This window comes from Eubalaena glacialis, chromosome 9 (assembly GCF_028564815.1).
Source record: "Eubalaena glacialis isolate mEubGla1 chromosome 9, mEubGla1.1.hap2.+ XY, whole genome shotgun sequence".
In the NCBI taxonomy this organism is placed as follows: domain Eukaryota; kingdom Metazoa; phylum Chordata; class Mammalia; order Artiodactyla; family Balaenidae; genus Eubalaena; species Eubalaena glacialis.
Window position 1 is genome coordinate 4,958,139 of NC_083724.1, and position 17,561 is coordinate 4,975,699.

At 48.1% G+C, this 17,561-nt stretch overlaps 1 protein-coding gene across 1 annotated transcript in view; it reads right to left on the reverse strand.

The window, feature by feature from the left end:
• CFAP77 (cilia and flagella associated protein 77) overlaps window positions 1-17,561 on the reverse strand; it is a 141,434-nt gene that overhangs the window by 24,924 nt on the left and 98,949 nt on the right. Inside the window, exon 4 of the mRNA XM_061200902.1 lies at window positions 2,944-3,049. Within this exon, the coding sequence (XP_061056885.1) occupies window positions 2,944-3,049 (106 nt within the window). The remainder of the gene's footprint in view (window positions 1-2,943; window positions 3,050-17,561) is intronic.

Below are 17,561 nucleotides of genomic sequence, written 5' to 3' on the forward strand. Positions count from 1 at the left end.
CTGCAGAAGGGGATGTGAGAGAGGACGCAGGGCAGACAGTGCAACCGACAAATAAAAGCTGACCTGAGCTTAACTGAAGATGCCACCACCCCATCGAACCCCTTTTATTGATTTATTTTGTTAATCAATTATATTAATTTTATTGAATGCGTCTGTGGATAACTTACAAGCCACTTGGATCAGCTCTCCTCTCCGCTTTCTAGAACAGCTTTGAAACTTCATCTTCGAACCAAAGCCAAGAGGCTGCCCAGCCAGGGGTTAATGAGCTGGCCTTCAGAATTGGAGGGATGAAGGCAAGTCTTGTCACCTTTCCAAATCTCAGTTTCCTCTGCAGGAAATGGGGGTACGGATGCCTAAGAAACAGGTGTTTGTAGGATTTGTGGAGTTAGCTTTGAGCAGAGTGTCTGGTCCAAGATGATTGCTCACTAAATGGAAGCTGTTTCCAAGAATTTCATTTGGGGTCATCATCATCCAAAATCCAGGACATCCTCAGATGCTGAAGAGACAGGCTTCTCCTAGGATGGGGGCAATTTGACCTTGTAAATCAAAGGTCTTATCAACCCTAATAAATTGTTTATCAGGCCCTCAGCCATTGGTGGGTCTGGGTGTTCGTAGCCGTTTGATAGCCACAGAGAATCTTGGAACAGGAAGAGAACTCTGGGGATGGTTTGCACAAGTATTTTCTGAGTGCGGGCCCAGCTCTGCAGGCCCCCATTTAATCTGACCCCCTTTTTGGCCCAGTGAGATCACTGAGACCCCAGCAAAGCAGTGACTCACTCAAATTCACACACCCCCAGGCTGGCACCAGTCCCCAACCAGTGCTTGGAGGTGGAGCCACCCACAGTGGCTGCTTAAAGGGTGCTCTGCTGAAAACTGAGGGGCACTGGCTATGAGATCGTCTCTAGACTCAGAAGACGTGTCTTCGGAAGCTCGGGATTCCGAGGACCTGTGACACTCTGAGCTGTCGTGAAATAGCTGCTAATTAAAAACAGGACTCTGGATTGGAGCTATAAAGCAGCAGTGTGTAACGGCAATGCTCCCTCGGAAACTGGTCGTTACCATAGTGAGCTGACTCCTTCTGGAGCCATTAACAAATAAACTAGTCATGGGCTGCTTTAAAGTATTATTACAACGCTCTGTGCTTTCATGAGTGGTTGTCTCGGACTCCACCCTCCGCTGACAACAGCCAGGAGGGGCCTTGGCTCCTGGCTGGGCCTGGGGAACCCTGGGCCCCTCCACCCAGCAGCCTTTCCTGGCCGGTCCCAAGGGCGCCGGGATCCCTGATAAGACTTTTCCACTCCCCAGTTTGTCCCTAGAACATCACAGGCACTGTTGCTGAATCCTAAGCTTTCCTGTAATCAGCAAGAGTGGGACCTCACCATCAGGAAAAGCCTGGACTTTGGGGCAGGACACACCTGGGTCCTGGCTTGGCTGGGACCTTTGGCCAGTCACTTAACCTCTCTGAGACTGAGTTCCTCCATCTGAAAATGAAACAAACTGAATGCTCTGATGAGACTCGGACCTCATGGGGTGTCCGGGAGGACAAAAGGCATGAACACAGGGTGCGTGCTGGATCCAGTTCTCTGCACGGAATCTGGAGGAGGGACGGCATTGGTGAGATCGTTGCAACAACCAAAGACACTAAAGCTGTGCTTCTAATGAAATCTATACAGCGCTTCATGAGCATAAAGCAATTCTAATTTTACCGTCATTGATCCGGATCTACTGGAGAAGAGACCAACCTGAGCGCTCCAAAAGTCCGAACCTCAGACTATTTTATTTTTATTTATTTTTTTAAACTTTTAAAAATAAATTTATTTATTTATTTTTGGCTGCGTTGGGTCTTCGTTGCTGCGCGCGGGCTTTCACCAGTTGCGGCGAGCAGGGGCTACTCTTCGTTGCGGTGCGTGGGCTTCTCATTGCGGTGGCTTCTCTTGTTGCGGAGCACGGGCTCTAGGCGCGTGGGCTCAGTAGTTGTGGCACCCGGGCTCAGTCGTTGTGGCTCACGGGCTCTAGAGCACAGGCTCAGTAGCTGTGGCGCACGGGCTTAGTTGCTCCGCGGCATGTGGGATCTTGCCGGACCAGGGCTCGAACCCGTGTCCCCTGCATTGGCAGGCGGATTCTTAACAACTGCGCCACCAGGGAAGCCCTCTCAGACTATTTTAAAGGGAGTACCACGTTTAGTATCTTCAAATGCAAGTGACAATGCAAAGTCACAGCTAAAGATGTTTCTCCAGGTAAAAATCTCACCTAGACGCACACCGTTAACGATTGCTGGTGCTTCGGTGTCATTCTGTCCTCAGCTCACATTTCCCAGTGTGGCCACCACCACTCTGGGCCTCGGTTTCCATGCCTGGGAACTAGGGTGACACCCAGCTCACGGGCTTGTATCCAGCGCAAATAAGATGATGTATGTGATGTACGTGGAGCGGTTAGCATGGGGCTTAGTCACCCACTTGAAACAAAATGTATCCTAACGTTTCATAAAACGCGTTCTTTATGGTACCCTCCCAGAAGTGGGTTTTCTCTTTGGACTTTGCCTTCCTAACCTTTTCTTTATAGATAGACCGGGGCACATTTCTGTCCGGACCAGGTCAGATTCGTGGACAATCTGGTTTCCAGATGTGTGGGGTCATGCGGAGTTTGGTGGGACCGTCCCCAGACAGGAATCGGGAGATGGGGTTCCGATCCTGCCCCAGAGGCACACAGGGCCAGTTTACTGGTGATGCCGGCAGGGCTTAAGCCGGGGTTGAACCTGGTCATCCCCGAGACCCTTCCAGCAAAGCAACAGGCAACTTGATTCCCCAGCCCTGCCCACACCCCAGCAATAAACATGCGCGCAGGCAGCATCCTTTTGAGCTTTGGCTTTGCCTCCCCCAGCCCCTCCCTTCTCTTCCCTCCCACCCCATCAGTCATCCACTCTGGAGTGAGCACTGCATTTACCTTATGCTTTTTCTCCAGTTTAATGGCTTTCTGGTTGGCCTTCTGTTCCTGCACCCATAGCTGCTGGTACCGATGCTGCAGCAGATCAAAGAAGGGGGTGGAAGGCCTGTGGGGAAGAAGTCAGATGGGCTTGAGGTCGGGGAAGGCCCCCCTCCCCAGAGGCTTCCCACCTGACCATCAGGGCTACAGGGCAAAGTGTTCTCCCCAAGGCTGTGAGAGTCTCTCTCTGGCTCTTCTGCAGCCATGGAAGAAACGGTGCCTCGTGTGAGTTGTTGAACAAACATTTACTGTCCGCCAACCAAGTGCTGGGCCTGGCATGGTGACAGACTCTCTCCTTGACCAGATTTCAGGCAGGCTTCTCAGAGCCCTCTTTTTGATTAGGCTTCGTTCTTGGGACCTATCTTTGGCCGGATGAAGTCAGCCTTAGCAAAGAACCCTGCTAAGTCATTCCCCCCGCCCTTGATATCTGATCACCTTGGCCTACCTTTACCAAGAGCCCTATTAAGTCAGTTTAGTAAGAATCCCCCTACCTTTGAAGTCTCCTCGTAGTAATTTTCCATCCACTCTGCTCCTTGGCTATAAATCCCCACTTGTGTTGTATTCAGAATTGAGTGAGGTCACTTTCCCCTTTGCAATAGTACTGAATAAAATCCGTCTTTACTACCTTTAGCCTCTGCTCTAGTTCTCTTTGACAAGGGTCTCCAGCCAAGGAGAACTTACCCTGTGTAGAGCACTTTTCATGCCCCACTCCTCACAGCACTGTAAAGTGGGTACTTTTATCATCCCCATCCTAAGATCCCAGAGCAGTGGGGCAGCACTGTTTGTGAGACCCTCTCAAGGTAACCTAATAGGTGATGAGGAAAAGTTCTTTATAGAAGAACCAAAGCTAATAAAATGCAGGAGGAAGGGCAGAACTGGGGGAAGAGAATCATTACTTTGCAACGCCTAATGAAATAATGGATTTAGGTAATAATCAATGATTAGGTGGAAGGCTGATGGGGAAATTTACAATGGATGGGTCAGGCTACAGCAACTGAACCAAAGGATCAATTTGTTTTTATTGTTGTGGTAAATATGCATACCATAAAATTTACCCAAGTGATCAATCTTACCATCACTGAAAGTGACAGATGTGGAGCTGGGAGTGATTAATAGGAGGTATGTAGCACCACCCACCAAATACTTTGGGGGAAACAAACCCCAAAGTGAGCCCAAAGGTAATCAGACTTCTAGACCAGAACTGTCAAATGGAGGTATTATGTGGGCCGCCATGTAACTAAAATTCTTCTAGTAACCATGTTAAAAAGAGTAAAAAGAAACAGGTGGAATTAATTTTACTCATGTATTTTATTAACCCAATATATCCAAAATATTATCATGTCAACATGCAATTAAAGATAGGAATGGGGTATTTAAAAGGTTGTTTGAAAATTTGAATTTAAATTAGTTTAAATAAAATGGAAAATTCAGTTCCTTAGTGCCACCAGCCACATGCCAAGGGCTCAATAGCCATGAGGACTAGTGTGCCATTTTGGACACACAGCTCTCAGCCCAACTACCATGTTTTACAGGAAATGCAGGGGGGAAAGGAGCATGGTAAACACCACCATGAGGATGCTGTTGGCCACGTCTGGAGTGTGGGACATTCTACAGGACAAATGACTCAGTCGCTTCAACACAGGACATTGAAGAAAGGGGAGGATGAGGAAGTGATATCGATCAAAAGTGACTTAAGAAATACATCAGCCAAAGGCAATATGTGGACCTTGTTCAGATCCTGGTTGAAACAAACCAACAGAGGAAAGGTATTTTTTGAGGGAAAAGCGAACACTAGCTGAGTTTCAGAAGCCATGAGGAAATAGTGCTAATTGTGTTGAGTGTGATAATGATATTGTGGTTGCTTTACGTCTTAATGTTAGAAATACCTACTGAAGGATTTGGGGGTAAAATTCTGTGTAGTTTAGAATTTGCTTTTAAAAAAACCTCCAGCAAAAAATAAAGCACAGTAAAATAAAATAACAAAGTAAAAAAATGAAACAAGAGTGACAGAATGAATTGAGAGTGGTTGAAGCTGTGTGATGAGGGTTGATCATGGATGTGTATTATCCTATTTGCTACACTTCTGTGCATGTTTGAAATTTTTCATAATAGGAAGTAAAAAGACAAAGAGGAAAAATCCAGGGACTAAAGCTCATTGTTTTCCCTGCTCACTTCTTTCTCATCTTCCTTGTGATCACAAATGGTCTTTATCACCTCCTCCATCACTCAGCTCAGGTCCACGCTGACTGCCTCCTCATATTTCTGGACCAGAGGGTCTCACATTTTACGATGCATAAAAATCACCGGGGCCCCCTCCCCAGAGGTTCTGATCCAGGAAGCCTGGGGGTGAGGCGCAAGAAAGAATATTTTTAGCAAATATAGGAAGTAGTTCTGATACAGGTTGAGTGGGTTGAATGGTGCCCTCCCAAATGCTTCCATCTTAACTTCCGGAACCTGTGAATATGACTTTATTTGGAAAAGGGGCTTTTGCAGATGTAGTCAAGTTAAGGATCTCGAGATGGGATTAACAGTATGTAAATCGCTTTGGGGGGGTAGGCCTTCAATCTAATGACAAGTGTCCTCATAAAATATACACAGAATCGGAGATACAGGGAAGAGGAGAGGGTGAGGTGAAGACAGAGGCAGAGAAAAGCCAGAGAACGCCTGGGGCCCCTGCAAGTTGGAAAAGTCCAGGCAAGATTCTCCACTAGAGCCTCTGGAGGGAGCACCGCCCTGCCAACACCTCAGTTTCGGACTTCTGGTCTCCAGAACGGCCAGATGCAAGAAAAATACATTTCTGTTGTTTGAAGCTGCCAGGTTTGTGGTCATTTGTTACGGCGGCCCCAGGAAATGAACACATGGCGGTTCCTCAGCCCACACTTTGGGGAACACCAAGAGAAACTGCGGTGCAGACGCGTGCTGTCCAGACAAGTTCCTGAAACCAGACATCACCGGGTCTTTTACAGCAGAAGGAGCCTTCCAGCAGCGTTTTGCAGACCGTCACGTGAGCGTGGATCACGGGGGGATCTTGTTCGAGGCATGTTCTGGTTCGATGGGTCTGGGGCGTCTGGAGAGGCTGTGCCCAGGACCCACCCTTCGGGGCTTAAGGCCCCATCAATCATCCAGGCCTGGGGCTCTTACCCCCCAGAAGTCCCACGGAGTCGCAGACCACCATCTCTGAACAGGAGTGTACAGACACTGTGTCTGCAGAGAGGGCCCACGGCTTTCATCACATTTTCAAAGGTGCAAATGCCCCTGGAAAAGTTCAGAGCCTCTGTTCTTCCCCTGTGACCTTATTTCACAGACGAGGGAACGAGGAAATGGAGGGACTGAGCAGTGAGGCTACTCCCAAAGCTCATACAGTAAGGACCCGAGACTGCAAACCTGGGGCTTCTGGCTTTGTGTTTTATACAGTCTGCACGGTGGTCTTTAAAGTCTTTGAAATTGTTGTCAACACTTAAAAACTGGAAATTTTACATTAAAGAAACCCAGCTTTCCAGATTGTCTTGAAGATGTATACATTCTGGCCAAGTGGGTCTGCACTCCTACATGGCAACAATTGGCTTGAGCTGAGTATCAAGTGTCATTTAGCCCAAGTCCTCTCCCTTCCCTATTGTACTCCACTGCCTGCTGGGCCGGTCCAAGGGTTGGATTTTGTGGCTCCAGAGCCAGCCACAAAGAACTGGACTGGACCCTAAACATTCTCCTTCCAGCCCCCTCCCGTTCCCCCGCCCTGTCTGCGCGCCCGGGACAGTTCACCTCCCTTCCATGGGGACCTCTTTGGGACTAGACTGACCCGGGACTCCGTTTGAGTGGAGCTTCAGTGGCTTTGAAATGCCACTTGAGCTCAGAGGTCTCTTTACAGGGCAGCCTGCAGTGCATCTACAAACAGTGGCTCTTTGTTTTCCTGTTCCTTTACCCCTGTGGTGACTTTTATTACTTAATTATTACACACCCCATGCTTCTGAGCAGCCTAATTTATAGCCATGCTTTCTAATGACACGAGATGCGTAATCTTGCAAGATCTACCCCAAGAGGCCATTCACAACAGAAAAGCTATTTTCCCAGCAGCCCCCACTGCCCACATCACTGCGAACCCACCCTCGCAGCCCTCCTGCAGCCTTGCTGACCATCTTTGTGTCCTGCTCCAGCCAGCGGTTTTTATTACTGGGAAGAGGCGGGCGGGGTCGGGGGCGGGGTGGCGCTCAGAGCAGGAGAAGAGCTGACAAACCTTGTAAGTTACAACAGCCTAGCCCTGCCTGGCTGACGGAGGTCCAGCACGTTTTGCCCATTTCTGCTCAGGCTCAGATTAAAAGGTGGAGAGGCTTGTCTGACATGGGGAAAACCCAGGACGTAAATGTATCACATCATCCCTTGTTTAAAATGCCCTTGACAGCCTCCCATTTCTTAGACTCAACCTAGATGCCGAGCTATGGCCGGTAAAGCCGTTCCCTCCCCAAACTCCTCCCTGACACTCAGCATCTCCTTTGCCTTCAGGTCTCAGCTGTTTGGTCACCTCCTCAGAGGGCTTTTCCCTGACCAGTCCATCCTCAAACGGCCCTTGCCAGGTGCCCTCATAAGCAGAAGCTCTCTTCTTGTTCATTTGTCATGGGTTTATAACTGGTCTTGGTCATTGAATACCAATGTCAGCAGGCATGGTTTCTGTGTGATGTAAACTGGCATGGTGCTGTGCTCAGTAATTATGCTTTGTTGAAACAGAGAGGAAGAGAGGGAGGGAAGGAGCCAGAGAAAGAAAGATTAGGCAAAATTTTAGGAAATATACTTTTCATAATTCAGGGTATTATAAATCAGGCTATATATGAGTTGTAAGACATTTAAGAGAGTAAATTGATGGAAATTGTAATCCAGTGGAGAGGAAGGATAGCCTTTTCAACAAATGGTGCTGGAAAAATTGGACATCATGGACAAAACCAAAAACAAACAAAAACCTCTTGACCCAAGTCTCGTACTTTATACAAGAATTAACTCAAAATGGAGCATAGATTTAAATGTAAAACTGTGAAACTTTTAGAAGAAAACATAGGAGAAAATCTTTGGGACCTAGAGCTAGGCTAGGTGATGAGTTCCTAGACTTGACACCAAAAGCATGATCCAGGGGAGAAAAAAAAAAAAGATAAATTGAACTTCCTCTAAATTAAGGACTCTTGCTCTGTGAAAGAGTCTCTTGAGAAGATGAAAAGATAAACCATGACTGGGGGAAATATTTGCAAACCATGTATCTGGCAAAGGACTCCTATCTAGACTATGTAAAGAACCCTCAAAGCTCAACAGTAAAAGAAATAAACACAAACAAACAATTGTATTAGAAAAGGGGCAAAACATGAAGAGACATTTCATCAAAGAAGGTATATGGATGGCAAATAAGTACATGAAAATATAGTCAACATCCCTCGCCATTGGAGAAATGAAAATTAAGAGCATAATGTCATGTCACTACACACCTCTTAGCACAGCTAAAATAAGGAATACCTAGTGACAATGCCAGAGCAAGGATGCAGAGAAACTAAACCTCTTATACATTGCTGGTGGGAGTGTAAAATGGTGTAGCTGCTCTGGAAAATGGTTTGTCAGTTTCCTAGAAAACCAAACATACACCTACCACATGGGCCCAGCAATTGCACTCCTGGGCATTTATTCCAGAGACACGGGAACTTATGTCTACACAGACACCTATAAACCAATGTTCGTAGCTGGAATATTTGTAATATTTCCAAAGTGGGAACAGCCAAAATGTCTTGCAATGGGTGAGTAGTTAAACTGTGGTCCATCCATACTATGGAATACTATTCAATAGTAAAAAGGAATGGACTATTGATACAGCAAAGACTTGGATGATGTCAAGGCCATTATGCTGAGTGAAAAAGACCAGTTTCACAAGGTCACATACTGTATGATTCCATGTATATACCATTCTTGGAATGTTCCAGGGAATAGGGAGAAGGGTCACTATGTGAGTGTATGGGGTGGGGGGGTCTTTGAGGTGATAGAACAGTTCTGTATCATGATTGTTACACAAATATACACGTGATAAAATGCGTGGGCACTAAATACACAAAGGAGTGCATGTAAAACTGGTGAAATCTGGGGAATTTCCTGGCGGTCCAGTGGTTAGGACTCAGCACTTTCACTGCCCAGGGCGCAGGTTCAGTTCCTGGTCAGGGAACTAAGATCCCTCAAGCCGCGTGGCGCTACCAAAAACAAAACAAAACAAAACAACTGGTGAAATCTGAATGCAGTCTGTGCATTGTACCAACGTCAATCTTTCAGTTTTGATACTGCACTATAGTTATGTAAGATTTCTTCATTGGGGATAACGGGTGAAGAGTAAACAGGATCTCTCTGTACTATTTTTACAACTTCCTGTGAATCTGTAATTATTTCAAAGTAAAATATTTTTTCAAAATGCAATCAAGCATGCTAGAGGAAAGCCTAAACTGTCTTTCTACTTTATAGAAAAAATATTACAAAATTACTGTCATACAAAGAGGTGATCAAAGAGTATGGAGCCAAAAAATGTAGGGAAAAAATGAATATGGGGTGTGACAGGCAATTAATCTTTTTAAAATGTGTTATTTTTCTGGATTTTGTGGTTTATGATATTTGTCAGCTAATTTAAAATTTTAATTTGTTCTGATTTCTTTTCTCATTCTACTTAAGTATTCCGTTTTATGCCTAAATTTGTATTCATGATTTTGAACTTGTTTTTCTTAAAGGGAACCCCCAAACTTGAATAAGCTCCTGGTCCCACGAAACGTGGAGCTGCCCTTGAGAGCAGGTAAGACGTTTCTTTTAATCATAAGAGAGTATTAGGTATAACTTTATGCTAATAATGTGAAACCAAAACAAAATGGGTGATTTGTCCAGGAAAGTATAAACGATCAAAGTTGACTGAAGTGCTTATACAAAATGTTAATAGAGCCACGGGTACCAGGCTCGGGTATGTTCACACATGCACCCTCCCAACCTTGCTGAGAACAGTATTCCAGGACTTTCCAGAACGTTCTATAAAAAAGCTTCCCACTTAAAATAGATAACCAACAAGGACCTACTGTATAGCACAGGGAACTCTGCTCAATATTATGTAACAACCGAAATGAGAAAAGGATTTGAAAAAGAACAGTTACATGTATAACTGAATCACCTTGCTGTACGCCTGAAACTATCACAACATTGTTAATCAACTACACTCCAATACGAAATAAAAAGTTAAAAAAAAAAAAAGAAAAAAAAGCTTCCCACGTCATGTTATGATCCCAAACTGAGACAAGGAGAATGTCTCGGTCAGTCTCACTTAGAAGAGCAAATGAAGGGCTTCCCTGGTGGTGCAGTGGTTAAGAATCTGCCTGCCAACGCAGGAGACGTGGGTTCGAGCCCTGGTCTGGGAAGATCCCACATGCCGCGGAGCAACTAAGCCCGTGCACCACAACTATCGAGCCTGCGTGCCACAACTACTGAAGCCCGCGCGCCTAGAGCCCGTGCTCTGCAACAAGAGAAGCCACCGCAATGAGAAGCCCATGCACCGCAACAAAGAGTAGCCCCCGCTCACCGCAACTAGAGAAATTGCGTGCAGCAACAGAGACCCAACGCAGCCAAAAATAAAAATAAATTTATAAAAAAAAGGAGAGCAAATGAAAAAATACTAAGTGAAATATTACCATATCACACTGGGCAACGTACTAATATCGGAAGGGCCTATCGTAATGCCCTCCACCCACCCTCGAGCCGAGGAGTGTGGGAGCTGAGGGAAGGACCCCAGACAGCAGCTCCCCCCCTGTTCCTTTCCACGGAGCTTCCAAGGCAGGAAGGAAAGAAACTGTCCCCCCGGTGAAGCTGGAACTTTTGATGATTACACTAGACTGGACATATTAACTAGTGCACACAGATGGCCTTTTGTAACTGGAAGTGAGCAGGGAAGCCGTGGATGCCTGAGACTTCACCCGGGAAAGGGGCTGGGAAAGCAGCTGAGCCTCAGAGCAGGTTTGAACAAGGCAAGGACACTCACGTTCCCGATCCCCCCACCCCTCCCACTTGTTCACATTTATCAGGAAATATTATATAGCTACCAGAAAGAATGAAGCGGCCATATGTGTAAGAACCCAGAAACATCTTCAAGACGTAGGGCAAGTATGAAAAAAAGGAAGGTGGGGAAAAACAGCCACACCTGTGTAAGTGCATCGACACAGGTGTGAACAATGGAAAAATGACCAGAAGGAAGCCCTCAGGGGATGGTGCTGGGGGGACGGGGGCAGATGTGGTAGGTGGGGTGAGGGCCCCTCCCCCTCCAGTCTACTTACTGGTCTTATGTGACTCTTTCGCAGCAAATAGAGCAAAACAAGAAACCTACACCTGAGAGGTCACATGACTCGGCCAGGGCCACCGTCAGTGATGGTGGTGATGGATCTGGGTCTGAATGAGTGTCAGGATGGCAGCTCACCCCCTCCACCCCCCGCGCCACCCCACCACGCACAGCTCTGCCGACCTCACACCAGAACTGGCCGGGCTCTTTACTTTTCGTCCTTTTCACCACAAGCAGCCGAGGGTGGCCAGGCCTTCTGGGCCCCACTGGCCCAAGCTGGGGAATTTCAGCATTTTCCGTATACTCAACCCTTCGGGGGTCCTAAAGACCCTTGCATCTTTAGGAGCCATTTTTCTTGTTTTCTTCTGCAACTATTTTTTGCTGCTACCTTAAAACATGTCCAGGGTTTTTTTATTGTTTGTTTTTTTTTTTCAAGAAAATGTAGTTCTTTATAACAAAAAGGTATTTTTTCCACCCTGAAATGAATGAGTTTTGCCACAGGCTGAAAGCTCCTGTGGTCACAATTACAGCCATCCGACCTGCAGCTTTCTTTGGAGGAGCTGGAGGGGGTTCACTCAGAAGATCTGAATTATTTATCCTCACTAAATGAGATGGGAAAAGTGGGAGTGGGGAGGCCGAAGCCCAGAGAGGTCAAACGGCTGGCCCAGGGTCACACAGCACACTCAGTAGCCCAGCCTGGACCCCCACCCCCACCCCTCAGGCTACGCTGTCTGCAGCCAAGAGAATGTGAATCCATTTCCAAAAGGGCTCAAGGGGCTGCCAGCTAACCAACTCAGACAGAGGCCAAACCCGGGGGTCTGGCTACTGTCATGTAGGACCCCAGACCTTCTCAGACACTGTCCTCCCTCACCAGACCCTCCCCTCCACATAGGAACTGAGGCCTTTTCAACGGTGCCAATCCGATGCTGTCTTCCTCAACGCCCACTGGTGGCTTCTCCTTGCCCCAGGGGGGCCAGCACAGTTTTCAAAGGCCCTGGCCTTGCGGTGCCGTCTTTGCACCCGTGTCCTCCCAGGAGCCTCCTCAGCTTCCCCGGCCACTCCGTCCCATGCTTCGGGTGTTGGCCTAAAGGAGATGCCCCCACCCCATCCTGCGGTCCCTCCCCGAGACCTCCCTTAGCTCCGTCGACTTCGCCTTCCCTGCTGCTCTTTGCACTTGGGAAGGTATTTTTTAAAATATTTACGGTGATCAACTGATCAAGTCACTGTCTGCCTTTCCCATTAGGCTCTGAGCTCCATGGGACCGGGATTGTGGCTGGACTGTTCACTGTGCCGCCCGGCCTGGACAGTCTGCGCTTTGTAAAAATGCTGAGTGGCCCCGGAAACCTTTAAAGACCCCTTTCCTGGGGAAACTGACCTCCTCAACTGCAACGCCCAAGAGAGGGTCTTTGGCAGAAACGAGCTTTTCCTTGGGGAGCCCAGTGATGGGGCAGGGGTGGCCCTGAGTCCTGCAGAAAGGGTCCAGGCACTGAGGCCAAGCCATGGACCGCTTGATTCCTCTCTCCATCATGGGGGCTCAGTTATTGAAGCAGGTGTGTCAGAGAGGATCCTGGATCCTGAAAGGAGCACCAGGGGCAATTCCTCACCCCGCAACCCACCCCCACCCCCCGGAAACAGAGGGCACAGTCAGGACAGGTGATGCAGGGGCAGTGGCCCCTTCCCAAAGATGAATTAGGGGAGTTGTCCAGCAGAGAAGAAGGCTAGACAGGAGTTCTTCAATGGATACCCAGGTGTATAAATTTGTCAAGATTCATCAAATTTTACATGGACCGGGACTTCCCTGGTGGCACAGTGGTTAAGAGTCCGCCTGCCAATGCAGGGGACACAGGTTCGAGCCCTAGTGTGGGAACATCCCACATGCCGCGGAGTAACTAAGCCCGTGCGCCACAACTACTGAGCCCACACGCCACAACTACTGAAGCCCACGCGCCTGGAGCCCGTGCTCTGCAACAAGAGAAGCCACCGCAATGAGAAGCCCGTGCACCGCAACAAAGAGTAGCCCCCGCTCGCCGCAACTAGAGAAAGCCCATGCACAGCAACGAAGACCTAACGCAGCCAAAAATAAATAAATAAAATAAATATATTTATTAAAAAAAATTTTTTACATGGACCATTTCATTATCTATAAATTATACCTCAATAAAGTTGTTTTAAAAGAAAGAACTAAGAAGACAGATTGAGGTCAAAATAGCCCAGGCAGGAGTCATCACAGAGGAAGGTCTTCACGAAGGTACTAGGGAGCCATGGATGGTTTCTGAGCAAGGGAGGAGGGCGTGATGACAGCCACACTTTGGAACTGTTGCTGAGCGTGGTGGCGTAAATTCGTGGAAAGGAAAGGAACAGGATTTGAGGATCCAAGGCCACTCCAGGGGGAGGAAAGACACAGCAGAGGAGCTACACGTCTTGTGAATGGGATCTCAACTCTGTGCTCACTTACTCATTTGTCCATCCATCCATCTGGCCCACCCAGGAGCAATAACCAGCTCCCCGTGATGGGCCAGGTTTTATGAGGTGTGGGGACATGCTCACGGGGACGTGCTGTCTGCACTCTGGGGTCACAGGGCACGCAGCAGAAACACCGATAATCATCACAACTTCTGCCTGCTCCCTGTATCCTTAGGACACTAACCTAGAGACAGATACTAATACCCTCTTTTCACAGATGAAAAATCTGAGGCCCAGAAAAGTTCCCTGTCTTGCCCAAGACCACACAGCCAGTGGGTGACATATTGCATTTGCCTGGGAAGCCCTTGAGCGTATCCATCCTGCAGCCCTGCCCCCCTGCAGAGCAGAGGGCTAATTGTCAGTGTAGACGTGGCCATTGGAACTCAGAGGAGAGAGCAAGTGAATTGAGCAAGGGCGTGGAACAAGGAAAGTCCGCTCTGAGCCTTTTGACGGGTCTTTGGGGATGAGAAGAAGGTGACTGCGCTGAGAAATGAAGCAAGGGGAACCCAGACAGAGGGCTCGGCGTGAACAAAGATGGGAATCAGGCCTAGCTGGCACCACGCCTCGCAGCCCTAGACCCGCCTGATGGGCATCGGAGAATAAGAGCCATTCAAAAATGCCTCCCAATTTTTAAATGAGCACTTACTACACCAAGCCCGCTGGCAGCACTCCAACTGCCATCTCCCTGATGCTTCCATAACCTTGAAAGTGAGGGTGAACATCCCTGCCTTCAGATGTGGAAACTGACACGCAGAGCAATCAAGCAACTGGCCCGCGGTTTGCTCACGGATCACGGAGCGGGCCAGGCGACAGAGCCAGGGTCCCCATCCAGCTTCCCTGGCTCTAAAGATGCCAGGTCCCGACAGTTAGGCTGTGCACTCAGTGACCCCCACGGCAGCTCTGAGTGACCTGGGCCGGCGAGGCCACCGCCGAGGGCTTCGACAAATTCTTTGCTGATAACCTGGCAGGAACCTGTCGGAAAAGTTCCTCACCACCCTAACGTTCCCACTGACAATGAAACCGTGTCAAAACTCAGTCTGATGGAACGGAAAATGGGGAATAAAGTGAAATGAGAACAGCTTCTACTCGGGGTTGGCCTGCAAGAAACTTCAAATTAGTTCCATCCAATCTATCTTCTGCTGCTTCGCGATTGATAACCCCAGACCAGGGGCTGATCTCCAATAAAGGTAGCTGGGGACAAGCAAGGGAAATGGAAATTATCATTTGCAAACATTAGGCTGACACTTTGTGCGTGCGGGGGGGGGGCGAGGGCTGACAGCTCTGATTTGCAGAATGGGCTCCTCTCTGCCAAGGAGGGCTCTGTGGATTAGAGGGGCCCCCTTTCATGGCAAACCCACCTTCATCTTGGCTGCTCATTAAAACTTTGTGGAGCTGGAGAAGTTGGCGGAAGAGAGGGAGCTGGAGGAAGCTTCTGAGGGACATTAGGTACACATTTGTTGAAAGGTGTTTGAGAAGGGAGCCTTGGGTCTGACAAACCGGATTTTAGTGCGGCTCTCCGTTCACAGCGGGCTAAAATAATTGGTCATCAGTGACTACTAATTCGGTTTAGTAGCCAGAGGCAATTTTTTTCTTCCTGGAAAATCAATGACAGCACGGAGGTCTGTTCAACGTGATTCCGCTCAAGACGGGTCCTTATTTGACGCTTGATGCTTCTTCCAGTGGAGACAGCTATTTTGTTAAAATAAAATTAAAATCCATCTCTACTGTGCCAGCGGTCTGCTGCTCCCAGGGGGTGGGAGAGGCCCTGGTCCCAACGCCGGCACAGCCTCGAGGGCTCAGGGGTGCATGGTGGCCTCCGGGATGGGCCGCACGTCCTCGGTTGGATGTGAAGTTCAGAACACGCTGTGGACCGTTGGGGGGGTCTGATTTTGGAGGAGGGGAGAGGCTGGAGGGCTGGGCTTCTCTGGGCTGCTCTAAATCAGAACCCAACCCACAAGGGACACCCGACAGTGGCACCATCTAAGGAGACCCAACTTCTCTTCCATCTGCTGGAGGTGTTTCTCCAAGTCAGACGCGTGTTCGGACGGCACCGAGCAGCGAGCCCCAGGGCCCCAGGAGCCCCCCTTCTCCGCTCCACCTGAGGCTTCCCGAGCAGGCCCATCTGTGGGCAGGTGACCTTAGTGACCATGACCGAGCACTTTGCTTGTGCCTAGAGTGGCACCACTGTTTCTCGTAATAAGTGATTCTGGCTAACATTGCCCACAGGCTACCAAAGCCACAGCTAAAGCCTTTTTTTCTTTCTTTCTTTTTTTTTTTTTTTATGCAATTGAAATTTTTATTCAGGTCACTGGAGATTCACATGCAGTTGTAAGGAATAATAGAGAGGGAGGGGGAAAAAAGAAGAAATACAGAGAGACCCCCGTGTACCCCTTACCCCTTTTCCCCCAGTGATGACATCTGGTAAAACTAAAGAACAAAATCAAAACCAGGATATTGATATTGAATAATCCATCCATTTCTAGATGCCACCAAAGTGACTCATACTCACTGGTGTATTTGCTTTTATGCAATTTTATCCCATGTGTAGGTCTAAAGACTCACCACCACAGTCAAGATACAAAACAACTCCATCACCTCAAGGATGCTTCCTAACCTCACCTACCTCCCTCCTACTCTGCACCCATGGGCCTGGGATGCTTTGTTTTCATCCTTAAAATAACTCTACCGGATAGGAACTATTATTATGTCGTCCCCCATTTTACTGATAAAGAAACTGATTGATAAAGAACTATTGAACTACTGATAAAGAGTTCAATGAGACAAAATAACTTGCTCAGGGTCCATATCTGGCAATACTGCACTAATGGGGTTGCAAATAGAAGACATGCTTAGTTTGGTCTGTAGCATTTAAAAATCCTTATACACAATATATACATTTTTAAATCAGAAGAACTCACATAAAAATCCCAGTGGCTGGCTTTCCTTAATGAGGCATTAGATCATCCGGTAACACTGGGCCCACATTCCCAACTGTCAATAACTGGCTGGAGCTGCCACCCTTCGACCTTGAGTTTGACGCAGTCCCCACTGCTCCCTATTGCCTCACACAGGGCTGGCTTCGCCCTTTGACCTGCCAGGCCTCTGCAGACATGTGATGTTGTAACCCCAGCTCCACAGCACTTAAATAACAAAATGCTTGGTATCTCCCTTCCTTCCCAAAGGCTCAAAGAACTCCTTACTGACCATTTTTTTCTGACATGGCAGGAGATAATATTGGTCCCACTTACAGATGGAGAAGTGGAGGCCCACGGAGACGGTACATATGAGCTCAAGGTCAACACAGGAGCAGGAGAGCGCTATGTTGAGTCTGGAGTCTTCAGGCTTCAAGGCCAGTTGCTCATCTGCTCTCTGCCTTCATCTGTGCTCCCCCCAGAAAGGGGGCGTTGGGAGGGGCGGGGAGGGGTGGGAGAAGAGAGGAAACTCCCTTGGAGGAGGGAAGGGGTGATAAGGCCTGAATGGGAAAACTAGGGCTAACTTGCCCATTGGGCCCAGGAGGCTTGGTGCCTGGGCCCCAGGACACTCCTAGGGATCCATGAAAATGCTCTAATTCCTTTTAAAATCAGAAGAAAAAAAGAAAAAATAATCCAGCCTGGATTATATTCATCTTTATACCAGCACAGCCATGAAATATTTTAAATTATTTTTTTTTTTTATGGAGGAAGGGGATCATGAAGGCAAGAGTGCCCGGGACCCACAGAAGTCCTGCCCTAGCGCCGGAAGTCACAGGCCTCAGCCCAGATCAGAAGCTGCAGTTCATACTGTCTCTCCTGCCCTCATC